At 44.5% G+C, this 27839-nt stretch overlaps 1 protein-coding gene across 2 annotated transcripts in view; it reads left to right on the top strand.

Moving 5' to 3' along the window:
• LOC137534403 (pulmonary surfactant-associated protein D-like) overlaps positions 1 to 12197 on the top strand; it is a 73768-nt gene extending 61571 nt beyond the window's left edge. For both annotated transcript variants that reach the window (XM_068255899.1, XM_068255898.1), the window contains one exon: positions 11648 to 12197. In XM_068255899.1, coding sequence (XP_068112000.1) covers positions 11648 to 12039 — 392 coding nt within the window. In that variant the 3' untranslated portion in view covers positions 12040 to 12197. The remainder of the gene's footprint in view (positions 1 to 11647) is intronic.
• Positions 12198 to 27839: the final 15642 nt, after the last annotated feature.

Raw genomic sequence — 27839 nt, 5'->3', positions numbered from 1 at the left:
AGTTCAGATTACAAATACTTCAATTCTTTCATGCTCATAAGCTAGCTGGTCACCCTGGAGTGGCTCGAACTAGAGAATTATTGTCCAGGAGCGTCTGGTGGCCTTCTTGGAGGAGTGATGTCGAGGATTTTGTTGTATCTTGTTCAGTGTGCTCACGGAGTAAACCCTCACGTGTATCTCCGGTGGGTACCCTCCAGCCGCTGCCCATACCCTCCGAGCCCTGGACTCATGTATCCATGGATTTTGTGGGGGAGTTACCACCCTCGGACGGTAATACGGTGATCTGGGTCATTGTTGACCGATTCTCTAAAATGGCCCATTTTGTACCTTTGAAGAAACTTCCTTCCGCTAAAGAACTTGCTGACCTTTTTGTAATCCACGTTCTTCGTCTTCACGGGGTTCCTGAAAACATAGTATCTGACAGGGGGGTGCAGTTCGTTTCGGAATTCTGGAGAGAATTTTGCAAGGCACTGGGAATCACCCTCTCCTTTTCTTCTGGGTTTCATCCCCAGACCAATGGGCAAACGGAGAGAATGAATCAGTCCTTGGAACAGTATCTCCGCTGTTATGTGGCTGACAATCAAACGGAGTGGGTTCAGTACTTACCATATTCTGAATTTGCCCATAATAATCTTCGGAGTTCTTCCTCAGGGTTTTCACCTTTTCAAATTGTTAATGGAAGGTCCCCAAGGTTTTCATCACTCCCTGTCAGGACCTCACCTTTCCCTGCTCTGGAGGTCTGGCAAGAGACGCTAAGATCTCTTTGGAGGGAGGTTAATAATAATTTAAAGAAAACAGTGTCGGTCCAGAAACAACAGGCTGACCGAAGGCGTTCTCCCGAGTGGGAGTTTTCTCCCGGAGATCTTGTCTGGATCTCTCCTCGGCACATCGCCTTACGACAGCCATCAGCAAAACTGGGACCTAAATTTATAGGTCCATATCCTATAGCTAAAAGGATCAATCGGGTATCTTATCAAGTGACATTACCTCAGTCAATGCGGGGAGTAAGAACATTTCATGTGTCATTACTGAAACCCGCAGTACATGCGGACTCTGGTCCTCCTCCTGTGCTTGTTGACGGTGAACCTGAATATGAGGTTGAGAGAATTCTGGATTCCCGGTTTGTTCAGAATTCTCTTCAATACCTGGTTCATTGGAAGGGTTATGGCCCGGAGGAGAGATCCTGGGTACCAGCACATCAATTTCATGCACAGGAACTCATACGAGAATTTCATGATACTAATCCTGATAGACCTTCATTGGCGCGTTCGGAGACCACGCCTCAGGGGAGGGGTAATGTCAAGCATGGACTCACCCCCACCGCCAGCGGTAGTACGAACGCCGCGCTCGCGGCTGACGTCATCGGGACCCCGAACTTCCGGTCTGTCCCGGCGGCCTCCTCCTCCGCTCAACGGGTCACTAGGAGCATGTCTCAGCAGGGCAGGGCAACGCGCGCACGCACGGAGCGTCACGCCATTTATGCCCTGAGAAGGAGGATCCCATGAGCAGATTGCCGGGACAGTTGCCGCCCCTTTTCTGACGTCATCGGGGGGGGTGGAGATTGCTGAAGTGACAGTCTGCATTTAAGCAGCAGACTGTCAGTATTCTGTGTCCGCTGTAGCGATCACACCCGTGTTAGCTCTCGGATCCACAGTATACCTATATATTGGTGCGGCCAATATATAAGTACTGGAAGACCATACCATTGTGATTTATCTGTGCCTTTGACCTTTTTGCCTGTTTCTGACCTTGCTCTTGCCTCATCCTCTTGTACTTCTGCCGATCTTATCTCCTGTTGCCGACCTTGCCTTGTCTCTCGTTTTCGCCTCTGAACTTGTGATACTGTACCTTGATATTTCTGATCTCCTGTTGCCGAACCCCGGCTCGCTCTTAGACTCCGCCTTAGCCTCCTGATATTGTACCTTATTTGCCTGTGTGTGTACGACCTGGCCTGTCCGACCTCGAGAACCGACCTCGCTGTCAGAGGCGGTTCCTCGCACTGACAGTGACCCTTCCGATTTTAGGGTTACTTTCAGTATATCCTTCCTGCTGGCTGCCCGACCCCTTCTGTCTAGGAGAGCTTGGGCTGCGGAAGGAATTTGTACAGTACGCCTTGCTGTACTGAGGCCTAGTCCTCTAGTGTTACTGTTGCACCAATCACTACACTCTTTAGGTGCCAGAGGTTAGTTAATATATCGGATTGTCGGTGAGACTGCAGCTCACTTATAATCAGATATATATCTGCATTCCGGTGATACTGCAGATTACCGGTAATCAGACTCTCTCTGGGCCTATCTACCTTCACAGAACGTGACAATCTCCTTGTGTAAAGTGTGCCAATGGTTGAACGATGCACAGTAACTCCATCTGCAGCAAGATGATGTTGTATGCCTTTGGTGCTGGTCTGTGGGTTGACTCTGACTGTTCTCACCATTCGTCGCTTCTGTTTATCCAAGATTTTTCTCGGTCTGCCACTTCCAGCCTTAACTTGATCTGAGCCTGTGGTCTTCCATTTCCTCAATATGTCCCTAACTGTGGAAACAAACAGCTGAAATCTCTGAGACAGCTTTCTGTATCCTTCCCCTAAACCATGATGGTGAACAATCTTTGTCTTCAGGTCATTTGAGAGTTGTTTTGAGAGAGAACATTTAAAGAGGCCGGGAACTTACAATCGACCCCCTTAAATAGTCTTTCTCATAATTGGATTCACCTGTGTATGTAGGTCAGGGGTCACTGAGCTTACCAAGCCAATTTGAGTTCCAATAATTAGTTAAAAAGGTTTTGGAAGCAATAAAATGCCCACATTTATGCACCTGCCTAATTTTAATTAAATAATTATTGCATATTTTCTGTAAATCCAATAAACTTAATTTCATGTCTCAGATATCACTGTGTGTGTCTCCTATATGATATATTTAACAGCCATTTTTTATCGTAACAACATCAATTTATACAGGAAAATCATAACGATTGACAAGGTTGCCCAAACTTTTGCACCCCACTGTATGTGCGGGTTCAGGGTTTTTTTTTTTTCTAGTTAAACTTGATGAACGGATGTCTTTTTTTCAACTAAACTATGTAAGAGCTGGTTCACACTTGGTCTGTAAAGGTCTTCACCCATAAAAAAAAATCTGATCAGGCTGCATTCAGGGGAACTCGTTTTCAAAAACTTAACGGACAGTCCAGATTTGCAACATTTTCACGGACCCGGGATACACGGAGGGGTAGTGAAAATGAATAAGAAAACAGATCCCTATTTACACAGGCAGTTTTGGACACAGAAACGGATGCGTTTCTGTGTCCAATTACATTCTGTGTCCATTACATTTTACAAGTTTTTGCACAAATAGCTGGAGGGGAGCAAGGACGGGGGACCCAGGTGAGTTCCCCGTTGCCGGCTATCACCCTAATCCTGGCTGCTTCTCCTCCAGCATGCCCCCACCCCCGAGCATACTTTTCCATGGACTGGAAACAAATGTTGCAAAAGACAGAAAAAGTTAAAACGGTGGGGAATAAAACAAAAACAAAACCAAACCGGATCCATTTCAAATGGATACTATCTGTAACGGACCAGTGTGGACCAGACCTTACTATGGACTTGATTCACTAAGCCCATCACTCTGTAACAGCGCAAGGTAAATCTTACGCCCATTATTTAAACTAGCGGCACTTCCTGATAGCAGAGGCGTATCCAGAGGGGTGCAGGCTCTATTTTACCCAGGTACACCCCTGCCTGATAGCGCAGGCATGCTATGCACGCTAGTGGAAAAGCAGCGTGCCCTCCTTAGCAACGGCCGCTCCTTCCGTCAATAATGACGTATAGCGGCCACGCTAGGGAAGTATCATGGCCGCTATACATCACTATCACATAGCATATGGGAAGGAATGGCCGTTGCTAAGGAGGACACAATACTTTGCCACTAACTCTAGTGGCGGGCCTGGGATATTAGGAGTTAGTTTATATAACGGGCATAAGAAGATTTACTATGTAAGTTCTGCCAGAAGAGTCTAATATTGCATTGTAACTGCCATACGGATATTTACAAATCTCAAATTGGTTGCACTTGCCTGGTGTGATGCTGATCGTAGCATTGAATAGCAGGTGAAGCTGGTGTGCTGATACGTGTGTGTGTTTTAAACATTTTCTCTGCTAGTTTTGTTAGGAAAAATATTTATAGCAAGCCTCCCAAGACATCCTGAAAAGTCAGTGGCTCCCAGTTGGAATCTGGAGGATTACCTTTAGTCTGATAAAGGACCAACAGATATCCCAAGTGGGATTTTTAGAGATGCATTGGAAGGCTTGCTATACTTAGTAGAGGAAGTGCCTCTGGCAATGTGGCCATGTGCTGTGCGGTGCACTGAGATCTTAAATCAAGGTATCCAAGGTTATTGGTGCAGGACCTTTCCAAGGATATTGGTGTGGGAACGTTAGGTAAGTATTTATGGTCAATTAAGGTAATTAACCACTTCAGTCTATCTGATGAAGGGCGGAGCCCGAAACATGTAGTGTAACGACATGCAATAAACTGAACGCAAGTTCAAGCCTGTGGAGTGCCTCCTTCTTCCAGATATACTATCTGGAGGACTATAGTTGTCCAGATAGACACCACTCAAGTCTAACTGGTCATGTTTAAGCGTCCAGTGTTACAGGGGCGGGTGCACGTGCATGCACACAAGACCGCTGCTCGTTCCCAGTGGCATGTCTGTGTCGATGCTTGGGGAAGGGGAACAAGGGTTCCCTGAACCAATCGCAGCGCCTGGAATGATTGGACATGAACCTGATCAGGGGCCATGTTCATTCATAATAACGGAAGTAAAGAAAAGTTAAAAAAAAATAAAAACATGAACACTTCCTAATAAACCAGGATAATGTTTCTAGTGATGAAAAGTTAAATTGCAGCCACCACTCATTTTTAATAATATAAAAAAAAATTAAAGAGCCCCCACCCTCACCCCAGTTACCAAACAAACACATGTAAAAAAAAGTTTAAAAAAATCAATAAATAGTTTCATGAGGGTATATTACTATGATTCCAGTACATAAAGTCTTGCAGTTGACCGGGGACACACACAAAAAAACCCCCAGAAAACATACACCTTACTTCCAAATAATATATTAGTGCCATACATTGTATTATTAACATAATTTAACCTCCTTGCCGGTTATCCCGAGCTCAGCTCAGGGTAACCTGCGCAGGAGGATTTCTCAGGCCCCGCTGGGCCGATTTGCATAATTGTTTTTCCTACACGCAGCTAGCACTTTGCTAGCTGTGTGTGGTACGCGCTCGCCGCCGATTCGCCGCTACCCGCCGTGCCGCAAACCCCCCCCCCCCCCGCCGCAAACCCCTGCGCAGCCTGGCCAATCAGTGCCAGACAGCGCTGAGGGGCGGATCGGGATTCCCTGTGACGTCCCGACGTCCATGACGTTGGTGATGTCATCCTGCCCCGTCGCCATGGCGACCGGGGAAGCCCTGCAGGAAGTCCCGTTCTCAATGGGATTTCCTGCTTACTCTGATCGCCGAAGGCGATCGGAGTGGGTGGGGGGATGCCGCCGCTCAGCGGCTACATGATTTAAAAAAAAAAAAAGTGTGGCGCTGTCTCCTTGCCGGATTTATAAGACCGGCAAGGAGGTTAAATGTTATGATAGCTGGGACAAAGCGGCAAATAAAATTGGTGGGTTTAATTTATAGTGGCATTGCTTATGAACTATAGGTTGTGGAATTAGAGAAATAGTGTATTTTTTTCTTGTTTTTGCATATAAAATCCATAGAAAATAAAGTAATTACTAAAAACAAGTATGACCCACAAAAAAATACTAATTTGTTGCGAAAAAACCCCCCAAAAACCATGATTTAGATCATTCATATGTGAGAAGCCTTGATAAAGTTTAGAGATGGCCCGAACGGTTCGCCGGTGGACAGTTCCCAGCGAAATTCAGCTGTTTATTCCCGCAGTGGGACGTGAACATATAGCAGGTTCAACCCGCCCCCTAAACCTCGTCATTGGGCTAAACTTTGACCCTCTACATCAGCCAATCAGCAGACACAAGGCAGCCAATCAGGCTGCACTCCCCCGCCCCCCTATAAAAACGTAGAAGCGCCGGCCATGTTCTTAGTCTACTGCTGCTGCTATCGTGAGAGGAAGGGAAAGACAATGCTGGAGATAGGGTAAGCATTAGTTAGGATGTTGTTAGCTTGCTCCTTGCTGAAATTTGTTGTTAAAGTACCCCAAAAAAGCCCTGTTGAGGGCTACTATTCTTCTGATGTGTGTGTGTGTGTGTGTGTGTGTGTGTGTGTGTGTGTGTGTGTGTGTGTGTGTGTGTGTGTGTGTGTGTGTGTGTGTGTGTGTGTGTGTGTGTGTGTGTGTGTGTGTGTGACACTGACTGCATACAGCCCACAGTCGCAACTGGCCCTTGCTGTATTCCACCAGCACACTGTATTACCAGTGCATATCTTTCCACTGTATTTGTGATTGAACTTACTATAGTATAGCTCTCTGTGTGGGTGACACACTGCATAGATACAGGCTACAGCCCACAGTCCCAGCTGGCCCTTACTGTACTCCGCCAGCACACTGTATTACCAGTGCATATCTTTCCACTGTATTTGTGATTGAACTTACTATAGCATAGTTGTTTGTGTGGGTTACATACTGCATACGTACAGCCCCCAGTCCCAGCTGGCCCTTGCTGTACTCCACCAGCCCACTGTCTTTAGTCCAACGCTTCACCTCAGCCCTTCTGGGACTAACGTCCGACAACTCCTCAACCGGCAGGTAGCCGACTACCTGGCCGTAAGTGCAGAAATAGACACTATGAGCAACAATGAAACCCTAGACTTCTGGGTGTGCAGGCTTGACCTGTGGCCAGAGCTGTCACAATTTGCCATCCAGCTTCTGGCTTGTCCTGCCTCAAGCTTCCTGTCAGAAAGGACCTTCAGTGCAGCTGGAGGCATTGTCAGTGAGAAGATAAGTCGCCTAGGTCAAAAAAAGTGTTCAGTACCTCACTTTTATCAAAATGAATGAGGCTTGAATCCCGGAGGGCTACTGCCTGCCCGAAGACTAAGTCAGTCCCCACACAGCCTCTCTGCCTGCAGGCCACTTGACTACCTTCTCTGCCACCACCAACAGGGTCCATGACTCCAGGTGGATTCCTGAATGTTTAAGGCCGCTGCTAGCAGCGTCTGCTACCAATAATAATAATTTTTCTGGTGTGTGTACATGCCTAATTTTTCTGGCTGCACTGTGGCTGCAACAACAACAAAACAAAAGGCATGTACATGTGTAAATTCCCCTTCATGATCGTCGCCTTGCAGCGGTGAAAGGGCTTGCGTTGCGTACCACAAAACCTGTTTAATTAATATGTGTCAGTAATTAAAGGGATGAGTTGAAAACACTGCCGGTGCTCAAACTGTAGGCTAGTGCTCAAACTGTAGGCTAGTTTATATGTTCACTTTGTCACTTGACCTTTGTTTATGAAAAAAATATGACTTTTTTTCTGTGTTGCAAAATTGTAAAATGTATTCTTTTTTCTTAAAGAGACACTAAAGCGAAAAAAAAAATATGATATAATGAATTGGTTGTGTAGAACAGCTAAGAAATAAAGCATTAGGAGCAGAGACATAAGTCTAATATTTGTTTCCAGTACAGGAAGAGTTAAGAAACTCAAGTTGTAATCAGTGCAAATTGCCATTGAGTTCCACGAATTTGAAAGTCGCAGAGAGCTCTGACTTCTGATTAGGTTATCTCAACTGTATTGTGTTTTTCTTTTGCAGAGAACAGTTCAGGACAGTTCAAAAGTTCACTGCCTGTTCTTTAAAAACATTTAGAATGCTGAAAAATGCGTAAACTGCAAATATTAGAGAATGCAATGTTATAAAAAAAAAAAAAAAAAAAAAAAGCGGTATAACTGAAAATAAAAATATGAAAATTTTATTTTTTGCTACCAATGTTCTAGTAATTACCCATACTACACAACCAATTCATGATGATATACTTTTTTTTTTTTCGCTTCAGTGTCTCTTTCAATAAAAAAATTTGAGTGTTTAAAAAAAAACAAAAAAAAAAAAACAGTAGTTGTACATAATCAATGTGTCAGCAATGAAATGGTTACTATGGTGACAGGTGATAGGATTGCTCCTATAAGTTTTTATAGGCTTTTATTGTAACTTTATATTTATTAGTGCAACAGAAATAAAAATGCATCATTATTAGTTGAACTGTATTATTAGTTTCCACTGAACATTACATTATTATTATACTGCATGTGCTATAAAATCAGGAATTTTAAAAGAAGCCTAACATAAACCTTTACCAGTATACTAATCATGTTAATGAAAACCTGCATGCTTAAATTTTCAGTAGTTTCACATACTGGGGGAGATGTAAGTGTAAGAGCTACTGAGCTTGCCTGTCCCATTCGTTTTTTAACCACTTTAGAACCACGAGCTTTTTTTTTTTTAGAAAAATGTGTATTTTGTTTATATTCTTATACTCCCCCCTCCCTCCCCCCGCCAGCCAATCCCCATGATCAGCTGTCATAGGCTTCAGCCTATGACAGACGATCACCTCTGAGCACACGCAGGGGACAGCCGTGTCACACGGCTGTCCCCAGTACAGCGCTGCGATCTACAGCAATTAGAAGGCGGTTCCGCTGCCTAACAGTCTCCGGCTATCGCCGCTGGGAGACTGAGGGTCTGCTCTGCCTACCAAGCAGGAGATGCACGCGCAGCCTGCGTGCGATCTCCTGCAAACTGCAGCCCCAGGACTTTACACCGATCGGCGTTAGGCGGTCCTGGGGCTGCTGCCGTGGCCATGCCCATGCAGTCGTTAGGTAGTTAAAGGCCAGGATAAAGGGGGTACTTGACTTAAAGAGGCCCCATAACAACATATAGTAGAATGTAATACATTATTCATACCCAATTGTACTTTAATTATCCTGGTTTCAGATACACTTTCTATTTTAAAATATTGTTTTATATTGGTATATAATCCCACCCTCCCAGTGAAATTTAGCCTAGGCTATGATGTCACACAGCCTTCTCCCCCTAGAGCAGGCTCAGGGCAGTTTTAAAGGCTACATTGCACCCAGGGAAAGGGTGTAAAAATTGTGCCCCCCCCCCACCCACGCATGTAGCCAGGTAGAGGTGCCCACGTGTATAGGTTAGCCAGGTTTAGTTGCACCCAATATAGATAGCCAGCTATAGGTCCCCAGTATAGGCAGCCAGAGGCATAGGTGCCCCAGTATAGGTGGCCCATATAATTTCCCCCAGTATAGGTTAGCCAGGGAGATGTCTCCAGTATAGGTAGCCAGCATAGTTTCCCCCAGTATAGGTTAGATAGGTAGGTGCCCCCAGTATAGGTTAGCTAGGTAGGTGCCCGCAGTATAGGTGAGATAGGTAGGAGCCCGCAATACAGGTTAGATAGGTAGGTGCCCCAAGTATAGGTTAGATAGGTAGGTCCCCCAGTATAGGTTAGATAGATAGGTGTCCACAGTATAAGTTAGATATGTAGGTGCCCCCAGTATAGGTAAGCTAAGTAGGTGCCTCAGTATAGGTTAGCTAGGTAGGTGCCCGCAGTATAAGTGAGATAGGTAGGAGCCCCCAGTATAGGTTAGATAGGTAGGTGCCCCAAGTATAGGTTAGATAGGTAGGTGCCCCAAGTATAGGTTAGATATGTAAATGTCCACAGTATAAGTTAGATAGGTAGGTGCCCCCAGTATAGGTTAGATAGGTAGGTTCCCATAGTATAGGTTAGATAGGTATATTGCCCCAGTATAGGTTAGATAGGTAGATGCCCCCAGTATAGGTTAGATAGGTTAGATAGGTAGGTGGCTAGGTGCCCACAGTATAGGTTAGATAGGTAGGTGCCTCCAGACCAGTATAGGTTAGATATATGGGTGCCCGCAATATAGGTTAGTTAGGTGCCCCCAATATAGGCTAGATAGTAGGTGCCCCCAGTATAGGTTAGATAGGTAGGTGGCTAGGTGCCTACAGTATAGGTTAGATAGGTAGGTGCCTCCAGACCAGTATAGGTTAGATATATGGGTGCCGGCAATATAGGTTAGATAGGTAGGTGCCCCTTCATAATGGAGGGGGGATTCAGCCACGGGGAGGGTGGCCTGACTTCTCCCCATGGCCGCTCTCTGTGCTCCCCCCTCCGCTTCAGAGTTAGCACAGGGAAACCTTGTATAGAGCAACTAACTTCCCTGCCGCTCCAATCACCAATCTCTTGCCGCTGGTCTCTGCATAGCCACTGATACACGCTCTACTTCCTGATTAGCAAGTAGCAGGCTGATAATTTCAGATTTTCTCAATAATATGCCTGTTTAGCCACAATCAAGCAAAAAAATACAGTACCCTTTCACCTCCTTTTTGGTAGTTTTTGATTTGTAGAGTGTTGAAACGCTATTTTAACCTCCCTGGCGACATGATTCTGTCCTTATTTTAGGGTCTAAAAGCAGATTGAAAAATTTGAAAAAGCAGGAAAAAAATCCTATCACTAGCGAAATCTGCAGCAGCACATACACAGACTTATTTTCTCAGGATCCAGTGTAGTCTTGCAATTCTTCCTCCTGTCTTCAAGGTGACGCTCTACCCCTATGGCGAGATTGCTGTCTGTCATTGTGTGACAACCGGCAATCCCACCCAAGGGATCGAGAGCCTCTGAGGATAAGAAGAAGACTGGCTGCAAGGATCCAGATCATGTAGTAGGCAAGTTACAACCGCTACTGTGCTGCATCCATATACTTACCCCGAGCCAGACTCGGGATTACCAATCCTAGCAACCTAGAAAAAGTAAATTAAATAAGGGCCGAGGTGTTGTTTCTGCTTACTTTGAAATGCACAACACACAAACATTCCACAGTGATGCACCTTGCCAGCAGTAAAGATTTTTCTACCTGCGTTACATTTTGGCTAGGTTCACATATAGCATAGCGTTTTTTTCTGGTGTTTTCCACAGGTGCGTTTGCTTTAGGGTAATGTGTTTCTACTGCATTTTTGATGCGTTTGGCATTTTTTTTAATGCAGATACGTTTTTCATGCACATTGCGTGCGTTTGTACGTGTTTGCGGTTTGCTAATAGAAAATGCATATGCGCTTTCTATGCATTTTTTATGTTTCTTTTCATTAAATATATGCAAATTATTAGGAAGACAACAGGAAGCAGAAACACATCAGAGATCTTTATTTTTTAAAAACGCTACAGAAAACTCTTGGAAAACATAATGCATATGCGTTTCCATAGACTTTCATTATGTGCGTTTTGGCAGCCAGCCTGCATATTATGCAACACAGTATTAGCTCTCTGCTGGTCCTGTGCTCATAATAATGACTTCTATAGATATTTTTAATAGTGGTAATCAGTTCCCCATCCCCTTCCTGCACCTCTGACACTGTAGTTGCCATTGGCAGGTTTTGGTGCACCGTATCAATTGGTATTTATAGAGTGTTTGGGGGGCCCCATTGTAAAACTTGCATCGGGGCCCACAGCTCCTTAGCTACACCACTGTCGCAATCGATTTACACTGTAAGAAAGCACTTAATATGTTCTCTATCCTCATCTGCAATAGTTCATTTCAAGGTAATTTTAGGGTCTTCTGATCACATAGAGATTATTTTAATTTGTAATTTACCCTTGTCTGTTTCAGCTTTGGCATTTTTCAAAGGAGCTGCCAAAAGTGGTACCAAAATCTTTGTGTCAAATGGTGTTGAGGCAAATTATAATGACACCATGAACATCTGTGCCAAAGATGGAGGTCAGCTAGCTACACCGCAAAATGCTGAAGAAAATGCAGCTGTGCTCAATGTCCGCAATCAGTTTGGTGTCCATGCATGGATGGGTATAAATGACATCAAAATAGAAGACACGTATAGATATCTAAATGACGAACCAATAATATATAGCAACTGGATGACAGGAGAACCCAATAATAATAAAGGACCTAATGAAGACTGTGCAGAAATATGGGACAATGGAGGATGGAATGATGAACTTTGCAATCTCAGTCGTCTTGTCATTTGTGAAATTGCAATCAACTAACCAAATTATTTGTGATGAGCTTTTACTGCATTGTAGCTTTTAGCAACTTCAATCATAAAATTGTAGCTTTTAGCAACTTCAATCAAAAACAGTCTACCTTAATTTTGCTAGTATTCATGGCTGAAATGCTTCAATATTAAAATCATGCCTAAAATGTGGTGTATGTGTGTAATCATGTTTTTTTAGTTGTCTAACATTTACAACAGTCAGAAGAAGAAGTAAACAACTCTGCAAAATGTACTTACTATATGTTGTGAAAGATAACCAATTTTTAATACTGTATAAAAGTAGACCTCCAGTGTTACTTATGGGAACAGATAAACATGATGGATCTGAATATAAAGCTTACAGATCAAATTAAACAATATTAGGCCAGTGGGCCCAGTAATGCTCTCTACACACACCCAATTTTAATCTGCAGATGACTGACGAATTTTACCATTGACATTTAGTATGTAGTAGTTATGTAGTAGTATGAAAGCCAACAGATTTTGAATACCATGAACAACAGAGTAACCAAGCAGCTCGGGTTGACCCAAACCACTAGGAGAGCATAGGGGGCTAAAAGAGACAGAAAAGCCCCCCTACTAAAAAGCAATGCTTGGTGTGATTTGCCTTCCTAAAACAGAAGGAAACTTGCAATAATTCAGCTTTAAAGAGACTCTTTATTGCTATTTTTACCTGCTAGTTCGCTTCAGTAGTCTCATTAGATGTAAACCGCCGCATCCTCGCCGCAAAACGAGGGGTTTAGACCCCCCAAATCCCCGGGTAAACATCCAAAACCATCTTGGCCATGGATTGTGCTGCCCTGAGAGGCAGAGCTTTCAGCTGCAGCTCTGCCTCTACTGATGTCAATCGCTGTGCGGATCTCCGCCTCTCCCCGCACCAATTCTGTGAAGGAAGAGTGAGAGGGGCGGGGAGAGGCGGCGATCCGCGGCAATTGACATCAGTAGAGGCAGAGCTGCAGCTGAAAGCTCTGCCTCTTTCAGAAAGCTCCGGCCGGAATTCCCCCCAGGGATTTGGGGGGGTCTAAAGCCCTTGTTGTGCGACGGGGATGCGGCAGTTTACATCTAATGAGAGTACTGAAGCGAAATACAAGGTAAAAATAGCAAATTTTATTTGCTTTAGTCTCTCTTTAAGTAAACATCTGTAGTTACCCACAATGCACCACTACTGAATATGCAAATTATCTCTTTATGCCCCTGTAGCCAGGCTAGCAGCTAGAACCGCTGGTGTATAGCAAGCTGAATTATTGCAAGTTTCTTTCTGTTTTAATTAGGCAAATCACACCAACCATTGCTTTTTAGTAGGAGGGCTTTTTCGGTCTCTTTTAGCCCCCTATACTACCTAGTGGTTTGGGTCACCTCGAGCTGCTTGGTTACTCTGTTGTACTGGTCCAAGCGCTATCCCATACAGCCATATCAATCCCTGCCATGCACTGAGGAGGAAAAAAAGTCCAAAACAGGCTATCTACATGTGGGGTTTATGTGGCTGTGTAAAATGTACAGCTATGGGCTTGTTATACCCCAGCGGTTCTTGATACTAGCCTGGCTACGGCAGCATAAAGAGATAATTTGCATATTCAGTAGTGGTGCATTGTGGGTAACCACATCTCGGATCTGATTTAAAGCTGAATTATTACAAACTAGCTGGTCGCCCGGCGTTGCCTGGGTATGTAATTGGCTAGTGTTAGCTCTGCCCACTTTTTCTAATCCTAAAACACAATTACTCAAGGATGACCTAGTTTGTGAGCTTTGTGGTCGTTGGCATCAATAATTGGCATTGAAATCAAAATAAATCTAATTGGCTGTGGCTCCACTCCTTTGAAAATCAATAGGTGAATTTTGATTAGCTTTTGTAGGCTCCACTCACTTTTCTGAATATTAATCCCAGTCACCCAGTGACCAACTGTGCAAAGTTTAAGAAACCTGCCATTGACAGTGTAAGCAAAACAAAAGTTTGCTTTCTTAAAACAGAAAGAATTTGCGATAATTCAGGTTGGAGTGAGCTTAAAATGTCGCCCAGTGCATCACTGTTGAATATATGCAAATTAACCATTGTTACCCTTAAAAGCTAAACACACCTCCAGAACTGCTGGAATGCAATGATGTGTCATCTTGTTAATTTGTACAGAGCCATAATAATCCAACATGCATACAGACTGTTTTGGATTGATTGATCCTCATTAGTGTATGGCATGGATTAATTTGGCTCTATGCAGTAGGGTTTGTAACACCGAGAGGTACAGACTAACCAGCAAGCTCATGGTGACCCAGAACTCATTGCAGTGTTTAAGGGACTACAATGGTCCTAAAAGCCCCCTTACTAAGATGTTAAGAAAAACAAAAGTTTGCTTTCTTAAAACAGAAAGAATTTGCGATAATTCAGGTTGGAGTGAGCTTGAGATGTCTCCCAGTGCATCACTGCTGAATATATGCAAATTAACTATTGTGCCCTTAGAAGCTAAACACACCTCCAGTGTAACAGTGTAAGAATGGCTGCAGTTTACATTTTCCAGTGAAATTTGTATTTGTCTCTGCCCCCTTTTTGGTTAAGGGAATAAAAGTATCCTATACTTTATTCCAGGTAATGTACTATGTGTGTGCCAAATTTCAGTTTACATTCTAGCATTGAAATTTGTATTTTTCTCCACCCACTGATGTTCTAATGTTTCCCGGGTATGTATTTGGCTGCTGTTGGCTGTGGCCACTTTTTCTAACCCTAACACACAATTGTCAATAGTCAATGACCAAGTTTGTGAGATTTGTGGTCTTTGGCAAGAATAATTTTCATTGAAATGAAACACATCTGATTCTCTGTTTGTGGCCGCACTCCTTTTCTAAATATTTAACCCCAGTCACCCAATGATCAACTGTACCAGGTTTGAGGCTTGTGCCATTAACAGTGCAAAAATGGCAGCAATTAAACATTTGCCTTGAAAATCAATAGGTGAATTGTGATTGGTTTTTGTAGGCTCCACCCACTTTTCTGAATATTAATCCCAGTCACCCAGTGACCAACTGTGCAAAGTTTTAGAACCCTACAATTAATAGTGTAAGAATGGCTGCAGTTTACATTTTCCCAGTGAAATTTGTGTTTGTTTCCACCCACTGATGACTTGGCATTGCCCAGGTATGTATTTGGCTGGTGTTGGCTCCGCCCAATTTTCCTAACCCTAACACAAAATTACTTAATGACCAAGTTTGTGAGCTTTGCGGTCTTTGGCATCAATAATTTGCATTGAAATGAAATAAATCTGATTGGCTGTGGCTCCACCCCTTTTCTGAATTTGAACCCCAATCACCCAATGGCCATCTGTACCAGGTACAGGTGATTAACAGTGCAAGAGGCTTGTGCCATTAACAGTGCAAGAATGGCATCAATTAAATATTCCCCTTAAAGATTAATAGGTGGATTTTGATTGGCTTTTGTAGGCTCCACCCACTTTTCTGAATATTGATCTCAGTCACCCAGTGACCAACTGTGCAAAGTTTGAGAACCCTACCATTAATAGTGTAAGAATTGCTGCAGTTTACATTTTCTCAGTGAAATTTGTATTTGTCTACGCCTACTGATGACCCGGCATGGCCCGATTATGTATTTGGCTGGTGTTGGCTGCACCCACTTTTCCTAACCCTAACCCACAATTACTCAATTACTCAATGACCAAGTTTGTGAGCTTTGCGGTCTTTGGCATCAATAACCTGCATTAAAATGAAACAAATCAGATTGGCTGTTTGGGGCTCCACCCCCTTATATAAATTTAAACCCCAGTCACGCAATGATCAACTGTACCAGGTTTGAGTCTTGTGCCATTAACAGTGTAAGAATGGCAGCAATGAAATATTCCCCTTAAAAATCAATAGGTAATTTTTGATTGTTTTTTGTAGGCTCCACACACTTTTCTGAATATTAATCCCAGTCACCCAGTAACCAACTGTGCAAAGTTTGAGAACCCTACCATTAACAGTGTAAGAATGGCTGCTGTTTACATTTTCCCAGTAAAATTTGTATTTGTCTCCGCCCACTTATGACCCTGCATTGCCCGCTTATGTATTTGGCTGGAGTTGGCTGTGCCCACTTTCCTAACCTTAACACACAATTAATCAATTACTCAATTACGAAGTTTGTGAGCTTTGCGGTGTTTGGCAACAATAATTTGCATTAGAATGAAACAAATCTGATTGGCTATTGTGGCTTCACCCCCTTTCTGAAATTGAACCCCAGTCACCCAATGGTCTACTATACCAGGTTTGAGGCTTGTGCCATTAACAGTGCAAGAATGGCAGGTTTGAGGCTGTGCCATTAACAGTGCAAGAATGGCAGAAATATTCCCCTTGAAAATCAACCAACTGTGCAAAGTTTGAGAACCCTACCATTAACCTCCCTGGCGGTAAGCCCGAGCTGAGCTCGGGCTATGCCGCGCCGGAGGATTTCTCAGGGCCTGCTAGGGTGATTCGCCCCATTCAAAGTGCTGTGCGCGCAGCCAGCACTTTGCTAGCCGCGCGCACAGCTCGATCGCCGCCGCTCTGCGGCGATCGCCCGCATGCAGCGGCGAAAGAGGGCCCCCCCCCCCCCCCGCCAGAGCCCTGCGCTGCCCGGACCAATGAGTTCCGGGCAGCGCTATGGGCTGGATCGAGTGCGCATGACGTCAGGACGTCGGCTGACGTCCATGACGTCATGACGATCGTCGCCATGGTGACAGGAGAAGCCAAACAGGGGAACGCGTTATATACGCGCTCCCCTGTTTGCTATTGATGCCGGCGACGATCGCACTAGAGGGCCACATGCGCCCTCTAGTGGTGTTTCATGTAGCTACCACTCTGGTAGCTTTACATGAAACAAAAAAAATAAATACAAAAAAAAGGATTTTTGCCCATTTTAAAAAAAAAAAATTAACGCCAAGGAGGTTAACAGTGTAAGAAAAACAAAAGTTTGCTTTTTTAACACAGAAAACATTTGCGATAATTCAGGTTGGAGTGAGCTTGAGATGTCTCCCAGTGCATCACTGCTGAATATATGCAAATTAACCATTGTTACCCTTATAAGCTAAACACACCTCCAGTACCGCTGGAATGCAATGATGTGTCAGCTTGTTAATTTGTACAGAGCCATAATAATCCAACATGCATACAGACTGTTTTGGATTGTTTGATCCTCATCAGTGCATGGTATGGATTAATTTAGCTCTATGCAGTAGGGTTTGTAACACCGAGAGGTACAGACTAACCAGCAAGCTCATGGTGACCCAGAACTCATTGGAGTGTGTAAGGGACTACAATGGTCCTAAAAGCCCCCTTACTAAGATGTTAAGAAAAACAAAAGTTTGCTTTCTTAAAACAGAAAGAATTTGCGATAATTCAGGTTGGAGTGAGCTTGAGATGTCTCCCAGTGCATCACTGCTGAATATATGCAAATTAACCATTCTACCCTTAGAAGCTAAACACACCTCCAGTGTAACAGTGTAAGAATGTCTGCAGTTTACATTTTCCAGTGAAATTTGTATTTGTCTCTTTTTGGTTATGGGAATAAACAGTATCCTATACTTTATTCCAGGTACTGTACTATGTGTGTGCCAAATTTCATTCAAATCCGTTCAGCCGTTTTTGCGTGATCGAGTAACAAACATCCAAACATCCGAACTTTCCCATTTATTATATTAGTAGGATTTCCTTCTATTTTAAAAAGGCAAATCACTCCAATGAATACTATGAACAGACTGTCTAGGTATGCTCGCATACTACATGGAAGTAGTAAAAATGGCCAGTCATCTGCAGATGAAAAGAAATACATTTCTTTTTTTGTCTTGTGATGCAACCTATGGTGCAAAAATATCCCCAATACTAGGAGCACTCTGATAGTCATGCTTTATTGTTGAGATATGAGCATTTTTTTTTATCTGCAGCTATATAAATTAAATAAAACAACTTGAAGACCTTTACCCCTCCATCATCACTTCCCTCATTGACCCTACTGCCTATTCTTTTCCCACATATGGTCCTGTCACTAGTGTATATTCTCTTTTCCCCTGTTGTCAGTCCTGCTGCCACTTTCCCCATGCAGAGAGCTTAGGGGAGCATGGTGGGGGGCTGCTATAAATAGCTATACTGGTTGCAGCCATTTTATCTTCCACTGCTACCTACTCACATGTCTTCCAGCTCTGCCACTGTGGCTTCTAGGACCATATGCTGTCACCATCTTCCAGCCACACCTTGGGTTTAATTCTACATTTATGGTATTCAAAATTGAAATAAGTGGCAGCTATTACTGCATATTTACTGCATACCAATGTATTTAGAGGTGGTGCAGCTGGTGGTAAGATGTTGGTAAGAGTTAGTTTCTTTTATGCACTCTGCACTGCAGTGAAAGTAGACCAGTGCCTGCAGGACAAGGCTATTTTTTGGCTATTTTTGGACAGACACTTGTAGTATATATCAGAGGCGTCACTAGCATTTGTGTCACCTGGTGTGGTTATGCGTGGCTACAACCCCCCACTGGCTTAGTAATAGCTCCTGTGACCACCACAAAAGTTGGCACCCCAGGGGTCTGCTCTCTTCTTTATGTTGCAGAGTACCCACTGCAGAACAGTGTATTTTTACCTGTCTGTCTGGAAGGGAGAGAGCAAGTTGGCACTACTGTGAGAGCGGGTATCTTGCGGTGGTGGTACAGTATCCCCACTGTCAGCTTAGCGTGCTCAGGTTACAAGGCATATTCAAAGTGGCAGAGGAGGCAGGAAGTAGAAGAAACCGGCACTGCTGAAAGCTGTATTTATTATCCAATTGATTAGTGGTACATGCGTATGCAATAAAACATGCTGTAAACACTGCGGTATAAGAAACAAAGTTCAAATAGCTGGTGCGATACCTGTTATGGTGCTGTGGGTGCTGGGTGCTTAAGCCTGACGGCCGTTTCGCGCACGTCTGCGCATCTACGGAGGCTGCCTCCTCTGCCACTTCGTATTTTTACCTGTTCCAGCACTGTGTGGGACCTCCTCTTCTTGCTGGCAGCCACACGCTCTATCACGAGTCGTGATACATGTCACATGGTTGTGAGCCGGGTATGCAGCATAAAGCAAGGGGCTGTCAGAAGAAAGAGGAGACCTGATGCAGCTCTGGAGCAGGTAATTATTACTTAGAACCCTGCGTCTACATTTAGAATGTATGTGGCCTGGGGGGAAGCTTAGTGGATGTGTGTGCCTGGACTAGTGTTGGGCGAACACCTGGATGTTCGGGTTCGGGCCGAACAGGCCGAACATGGGCCAGATGTTCGGCATGTTCGGCCCGAACGCCGAACTCAATGGAAGTCAATGGGACCCCCGAACATGCCCATTTTGGGGGCCCTATGGGGTCGCAGGCATAAGGGGGGAGCATGCCCTGAGCGCGGGGGGGGGGTCGGAAATTCCCCCCACCCCCTCTGCTAGCGCTCCCCCCTCTGCCCGCTTCCCCATAAAAAAAGTTTAAGGCAAGTTAAATAGTACCTGGTGGCTGGCACTGGCAGTGGAGTGAGGAGGAGGAGGAGTCCGAGTAGCAGAGTGACGCGTTGAGGCCGGGCAGCGGGCGGTTCAGCGGTAGTACCCTTGTGGTACTTCCGCCCTTTCTCTGACCTCACGTCCTCTACGTGATGACGCATACGAGGGTACGCGTGACGCGTACCCTCGTATGCAGAGGACGTGAGGTCAGAGAAAGGGCGTAAGTACCACAAGGGTACTACCGCTGAACCGCCCGCTGCCCGGCCTCAACGCGTCACTCTGCTACTCGGACTCCTCCTCCTTCTCACTCCACTGCCAGTGCCAGCCACCAGGTACTATTTAACTTGCCTTAAACTATCACTATGAGGGATTGCAGAGTGCAGGGGGACCTTAGGGGGGTTTGGGATAGCAACAGAGGCTGGGCTGTATAGGCAGATCCAGCCTCTGTATGCAGATAATATTCTTCAAACCCACCTCGGGTTCTCTTTAAAGGACAACCATTTATCATAAGAAGCACTTTAAACTGAAGTCCTCGTTAAGGCCACTGGGGGACTGCGTCCCCAACCTGTCCATCCACCAAGCCTCACGCCGCAACAGCGCACTCCTAAATTCTCTACCTTCTTGGTGCTGAACCACTTCGAGTACCTGCCATCGAAGCTGGCTCACGCCATGATTAAATTCCGCGAAATGGCGTGCGAGGGGATATTCCCATTTTTTCTCCTCATCCTTTTTCTTTTTACACGCTTTGGGGTGGCGAATGTTGCTCTTATGCTCGTTGAGTCTAGCTTTAATGTCCCTTGAGGTCTGGCCAACATAGGACAGACCGCAAGGGCATTTGATTTAGTAAACAACACCCGTCGAATCGCAAGTGGCGAAATCTCTAATAGGAACCGGCTTAACCGATCTAGTACTTTGTACGTTGGGCCCCCTTATGATGCCATTGCAATGCTGGCAATTGAGACATGGAAAGGTCCCTTTCCTAGGGGTACCCAAAAACACCTGGCGGGGTAATTTAGATCTCCCAATGTCCGCCCTAACCAATTGGTCTTTAATGGACTTACCCTTACGGTAGACAAACCTAGGGGGTGCTCGGCAGATCTGGGCAAGCTGAGGATCCGCCTCCACCAGTGGCCAAAACTGGAGGACATTGTCCCGCAGAATCGAGGACTCCCTGCAAAATGTCGTAATAAAATTTACATTAGTGTCATTATCATCCTTCTGTACACCATAAGTTCTCAGTGCTTCCCTACTCATAGCTCCCACCTCTACCGCTAACTCCTCACATCTTCTCTGATCATACCCTCTTATTACAAAATCCTGAGTGAGGAGCTCAGCCTGCCTCCAATATAACGTGCACAAATAATAGGAATCAACTTCTCACTGTGCATATAAATTTATTGATCCAAAGTACATAGAAAAATCCCCCAACAACCCAACTCCCTCCCCCTTAAAAACGATGCCAGCTTCAAGAGAAGCGCTCCTTGCATACCTCACTCCACACCCATACACCCATACATACACTGCCCTTGGCCAGGGACCTAGGAAAATTGATTAGCTTGAATTCTATCGTGACTAGTGGAAACACATTCCTTTATGTGAGAGACAGTCTCTTATTACAGCACCACTAACACAGATCTTATGGAATGCTGTTTAGAACCACTTCAATCCACATGTGACTCTGTTCCCTATCATCAATCCGGAACTTATCCTGCTTGTACTGCGCTGTCACTGCGCGATTGCACGCGCATGTATGTCAAACAGAGTCCTTTCAATTCAACGCTAATAGGCAGCACTCACCACCTCTTCATTCCTCGTATTTCTCCACTTAACGGTTTGGTTGGGCTTATATCTGCGGCATCCCGCAGTATACGCTGCCACACTGGTTTGTAATGTGGATTCCGTGGAAGTCTTCCCTGGCCGGCCAGATGGTCAGTGTGAGCGGGCGAGAGGACGCTGAGCTTCCATGCTCACTCTCAGATGGCAGATGGCCACGCCCGCATACGCGTTACGCCCACTACGTCACGTGGGCTTCCTCAGTGCCAATGCTGTGGATCTAGAGAGGGGGCGTTTCCCAGCCCTTTTCATCGCCATGTTCCCTTCCTATTGGACGGCCTATACATGTATTGGGGAAAGTGCTTACTCTCTTCTGCGGTTTCCATGCACTTGTCAGCGGTCCTGTTTGAGAGTCTGTAATACGAACATCTGGCATTCACCAGCATTCAACCAACAGGAGCCATCATTTACCACCACATAGGTTTACTGTGTTTCACCTTGTGTTCTTACTGCTGGAACTACTCATCTCATAATTTAAGATCTATACTTTGCAAAAGTCATCATTCCTTTTTCCGGGGGCAGTCAGGACCATACATTCACGCAGTTTGTTGACACATACATTCAATCCGCTGCATGCTCCCTCCTGTCCACCTTCAAAGAAAGTTCAATTCTGTATACACAAAATGTATTGATTATTGCATAATCACTAATATAGTGAACATGTGCAACATGTGGCTCAAAGCATATGAGCACCGACCGGGTCCACTATCAATTAGGCAAAAATACTGCCAAATTCAAGTCAGTGTTTAAGCCCCCAGGATATAAGTTTCCTAACGTGTAAATCCACCTACTTTCTACTTGATATAGCAATCTATCATAGTCCCCTCCCCTTTGGCTCTGCTTGGGCTTTACTATCCCTTTAAATCTCATCATACTGGGGTCACTGTTATGAAACACAGCAAAATGTGTCCCCAGGGGGCTATCTTCCTCAGCACTATTTATATTGGCCACATGTTCCCCTATGCATTTTTTTAGTAGTCTCCCAGTCTTGCCTATGTACTTTAAGCCACATGGACAGGTTATCATATACACTACCCCTACTGTGTTACAATTAATCAGGGTCCTTATCTCATATTGTTTATCACCTTTGGCATTCTCAAACATCTTAGTCTTATGTACCAATTTACAATAGGAACACCCACCACATGGGTACATCCCCACTGGTTTGGGGCCTAAAAAAACCCTTCCTTCTAATCCTGACCTCACTGGCCTTGAACTCACTTCATTCCTAACAAGGGCATCCTTTAAATTTGGTGCCCGCCTTGCCGTCATTGAAGGATAGGGCCCTACTATCTGTGCAAGGACGGGATCCCGTCCCATTATGTGCCAATGTTTGTTTAGAATCTCCCTCAATTGTGGCCAGTGTGACCCATATTTGGTTATCACCGGCACCTGATCATTCTCATTACTTTTTCTCATTTTCTTTAAGGTTATTTGCCGGTCCAAATTCATGGCCCTATCTCTTGCCTTATCTAGGACCTCCTCAGGGTAACCCCGTTTCTTAAATCTATTTTCCATTTTTGTCCATTTTTGTCTCTTCCTGAAATTCATCCTCTTTCGAGCAATTGCGCCTCACTCTTACCATTTGCCCATATGGGATTCCCCATTTTTGGGTTTTGGGGTGAAAACTGTACCCATGTAAATAGGTGTTCCCAGCTGTTTCTTTTCTATAAACACTAGTCTCCAATCTCCCTTCCCCTTTCCTGATCTTAAGATCCAAGAAGGTAATACAGTCATTGGCTTCAATTCATCAAAGGGTGTTCGATAACAAAATCCCAGTCCTTAAAATACCGCATTCGGTATTTTACACTTCACTGTGCTAATTCATCAATATTTTCCCATGTGTGGTAGAGGTTCGTTAAGTTACCGAAGTACTACGGCTTCAGTTCATCAAAGGCTGTTAGATAACAGCAGAGTGGTGCAGAACAGCTTGGAATGTCTCTGTGTTGTTACAAGCTGATAACAATAGAAGGCATTCAGACATCCCTTTACATGTAAACGTGTTATATTTACTGTTACTTATACTGCCTCTGCTGCTCTGAATCTGTCCATCAGTGTTTCTTAACATTTTACTTATTTGCCACAACGTAGATAAACTTCCTGGAGACATTACAAATGCCATGCTTGGTGATTTCACCACTTGCATCTTTGCCTATTCAAACAGGGACTCAAAGGGTTACACCACCGTTCTCTCTGCTCACTTCTTGGGGGGTCTGGAAGCTTGTGTGGAGAAGCCTGTGACCTATCAGCACCTATCAGCGGCACTTGCAGGAGAACAGGGGCTGTTTCTATTGGCTGCCTGCTCCTGCTAATCATGAAAACATTCACACAGAAGGCTTTCGAAGCCTGTAACGAGAGGGGAGAGCTGGAGATAAACACCGAATGTGCTAGCGAATGTGGTAACCTTGATGAATTAACATTTACTGACATTTGCTGACATGTGTTGAGCACAAGTCGGTAATTTATCTCATTGCTCTGTCATTTTCAGCTTCTCATTCGGTAACAGCTTTGATGAATTAACATTTTCTTAAGTCCTCCGTTAACTCAGCTGTTTTCAGCATTACCGAATGCGGTAATGCTTGATGAATTGAAGCCATTGTCTATAGTGTACGTGATTCTCAGATTCCGTGTATTGTTATTCAACTCTACCAAGAATTTTTCCAGAGGCTCAAGGGGTCCCCTCCAGACAAGGAGGACGTCGTCCACATATCTCAGCCAGAGGGTCGCATGTGCACCAAAATATCGCCTTACATACACGTCCTGGCGCTCCCATGCCCCTAAATGCAGGCATGCATAGGCCGGCGCACACGCGGCCCCCATCGACGTCCCCCTTGTCTGTCTGTACATCACCCCATCTGCCATAAAACAATTGTGTGTTAATACCAACTCCAAAAGATCCATTATCACTTGATTTCTGCCATTTGAAGTACCACTTTCATGTCTTAAAAAATAACCAACAGCCTCCATCCCCACCTCATGAGGGATGAAGGTATACAGAGATTCAATATCTATGCCAACAAGATAGTCCCCTTCCCTTATCTCAAAATCTTCTAACATGATCAACAAATCACGTGTATCTTTTATAAAAGACGGTAGTCTTTCCACCATGCCTTTGATGCTCTTATCTATAAATGTCCCGACTTTTTCCAATGGCCCCTCGATCGCCGAAACTATTGGTCGACCTGGAGGTATCGTGCGATTTTTGTGTATTTTTGGTATCAAGTATAGGCATGGAATTTTGTACGATTTGGTCTTCATATAAACATATTCTCCTGCCGATATCAATTCCTTTGCTAACGCCTCGTCCAATATCATGTCCCTCTTTTTTATAATTTCAGGAAAGGGATTATCTCTTAACCTGGCATAGGTATCACCACATTCCAATTGTCTCTTCATTTCGCAGAAATAAGCCTCTTTGCTCCACAGCACTATATTACCCCCCTTATCACTTCCTCTGATTACCAAATCATCTGTAACGATTGTGGAACTTTCTCCGTGATCAGCGCACAACGCGTGCACTGACACGGCGGAAATCCTCCACAAGCGTATATTTGCAGGCACCCAGCAAAAGGTGCTACGCACCTGTAGAGGGAAATTCCTGTCGGCAGATGGCGCTGGGGAGTGCAGAGGAACCAATCCTCTGTACCTCCACAAGTGCCAGACAGGAATTGTACGAAGCGCAGAACGCAATCGCAAGAGAGGCGATTGCGAATGAGATTGAGCAAAGGGACAGGTTGTATGTGTGTGCGCCAATCCAGTCGCCACCCCGCGACCGCGCACACACACAACAGCAGATACGAAATAGGAACGCGATCGCGAGAGGTGCGATCGCCAGACGTGACACAAGGCAGATCAGAATAGAATACGAGGGTAGCAAAGGCACAGCAAATAATACAATAAGGAGATACGGAAAATAACAAACGCTAGCTAACATAGTTATTTTTTTTTTTATTTTGGTTGAAAAAAGACATACGTCCATCGAGTTCAACCAGTATAAAGTACAACACCAGCCTGCTCCCTCACATATCCCTGTTGATCCAGAGGAAGGCGAAAAAACCCTTACAAGGCATGGTCCAATTAGCCCCTAAAGGGAAAAATTCCTTCCCGACTCCAGATGGCAATCAGATAAAATCCCTGGATCAACATCATTAGGCATTACCTAGTAATTGTAGCCATGGATGTCTTTCAACGCAAGGAAAGCATCTAAGCCCCCTTTAAATGCAGGTATAGAGTTTGCCATAACGACTTCCTGTGGCAATGCATTCCACATCTTAATCACTCTTACTGTAAAGAACCCTTTCCTAAATAAATGGTTAAAACGTTTTTCCTCCATGCGCAGATCATGTCCTCTAGTCCTTTGAGAAGGCCTAGGGACAAAAAGCTCATCCGCCAAGGTATTATATTGCCCTCTGATGTATTTATACATGTTAATTAGATCCCCTCTAAGGCGTCTTTTCTCTAGACTAAATAAACCCAGTTTATCTAACCTTTCTCGATAAGTGAGACCTTCCATCCCACGCATCAATTTTGTTGCTCGTCTCTGCACCTGCTCTAAAACTGCAATATCTTTTTTGTAATATGGTGCCCAGAACTGAATTCCATATTCCAGATGTGGCCTTACTAGAGAGTTAAACAGGGGCAATATTATGCTAGCATCTCGAGTTTTTATTTCCCTTTTAATGCATCCCAAAATTTTGTTAGCTTTAGCTGCAGCTGCTTGGCATTGAGTACGATTATTTAACTTGTTGTCAATGAGTACTCCTAAGTCCTTCTCCAAGTTTGATGTCCCCAACTGTATCCCATTTATTTTGTATGGTGCTAGACCATTAGTACGTCCAAAATGCATGACCTTACATTTGTCAACATTGAATTTCATCTGCCATGTATGTGCCCATATAGCCATCCTATCCAGATCCTGTTGCAATATGACACTATCTTCCTGAGAGTTGATGATTCTGCACAATTTTGTATTATCTGCAAAAATAGCAACATTGCTCACTACTGCATCTACTAGGTCATTAATAAATAAATTGAAGAGCACTGGACCCAGAACAGACCCCTGTGGGACCCCACTGCTAACAGTCTCCCATTTTGAGTACGATCCATTGACCACAACTCTTTGTTTTCTGTCCATTAGCCAGTTCCCTATCCATGAACACAGACTCTTCCCCAGTCCTTGCATCCTAACCACGAACATCGCACTCATTCGCAACAGTGCACGCGGTTATGCGTGATCTCCACATGATAAGCACAATAGAGACAAGCATGCCTAACTAACCATTAACAGACAAACATGAAACAGAGGACGCGAGCGCTTTCTTAACGGTTACCTCACCGAGCCTCCAGCAAGCGTAGCGGACAAGACAGACACACGAAAACAGGGACAAACGAGAGATAGGATCCACAGCACTAGCGAAAAGTGGCTAGCGTGATCCAGGTACAGAGTAGCAGAACAGAAGGATCCCCAGCTCTAGCGAAAAGTGGCTAGCGCGATCCCAGGAGACAGAACAGAAGGATCCACATCGCTAGCGAAAAGTAGCTAGCGCGATCCCAGGAGACAGAACAGAAGGATCCACAGCGCTAGCGAAAAGTAGCTAGCGCGATCCCAGGAGACAGAGCAGAAGAGATAGCTGGTAGCAACCGCTGCACCAGCTATACTCCAAGAACAGAGATCAGAACCATTTCCTGTCCACCACCGCTGGGACAGGACAATGGAAACAGGCAAGACAAGACAGAACAGGCAATACAGATAATACAACCTGACTGGGCTAGAAGGGGAGCCTAAAGCAACCCCCAGGAATTAACTATACTAGATAGCAATGGCTGACACTCCAGCAGTGTCCATCAGGAACAGACCATGGAAAGGAAATGACCAGCAAAGCCTTCTGGGAAACATAAAGCTCTTATAGTGCCAGTCATCAAAGAAGGCAGGTAGGGGATTTGCATAACGAATGTATGCAAATTCCCCAGCAAGAGAACAGACCAGAAACTTGCAATGGAAAGACAGGTCTCTGTTCCAGAGACCTGCAGCCCACAGACTAGAGGAATGGACAAACAGCTGTCTGCCTGTGCAGCCAGCTGAGCGGATCATCACATCATCATTATTTTTGAGTTCTTCGAGGGCTTTTCTTTCATTCTCTGTTAAATTGTCCTTCTTTTTTCCCCATCTAACCTTTTCTAGATCTCTCGACACTAACTCAGAGAACGCCTGAACATTTTTATCAGACGAGATAGGTGGCATAAACTTCGATCTTTTTCTAAGGTCAGTGGGTACAATGGGCCTTTCTTCAGGACCTTGTAAATTTTCTGTTATACCTTCATCAATCAATAATTCTAAGTCTCTAAGAGTCTCTCTTTCCTTTAATAATACAATTCTAACCTCATCACAGTCAACTTGATCAGCCCCCGACCGCACCTTTATCTGTTTAGCAAGCATTTTCTTCAGCAGAACTTTACGTATATAACGTATCATCAGACGTGATACGCTTTAACCGAATGT

This window comes from Hyperolius riggenbachi, chromosome 10 (genome assembly GCF_040937935.1).
Source record: "Hyperolius riggenbachi isolate aHypRig1 chromosome 10, aHypRig1.pri, whole genome shotgun sequence".
Lineage (NCBI taxonomy): Eukaryota > Metazoa > Chordata > Amphibia > Anura > Hyperoliidae > Hyperolius > Hyperolius riggenbachi.
This window is presented reverse-complemented; position numbering and strand designations above follow the sequence as displayed.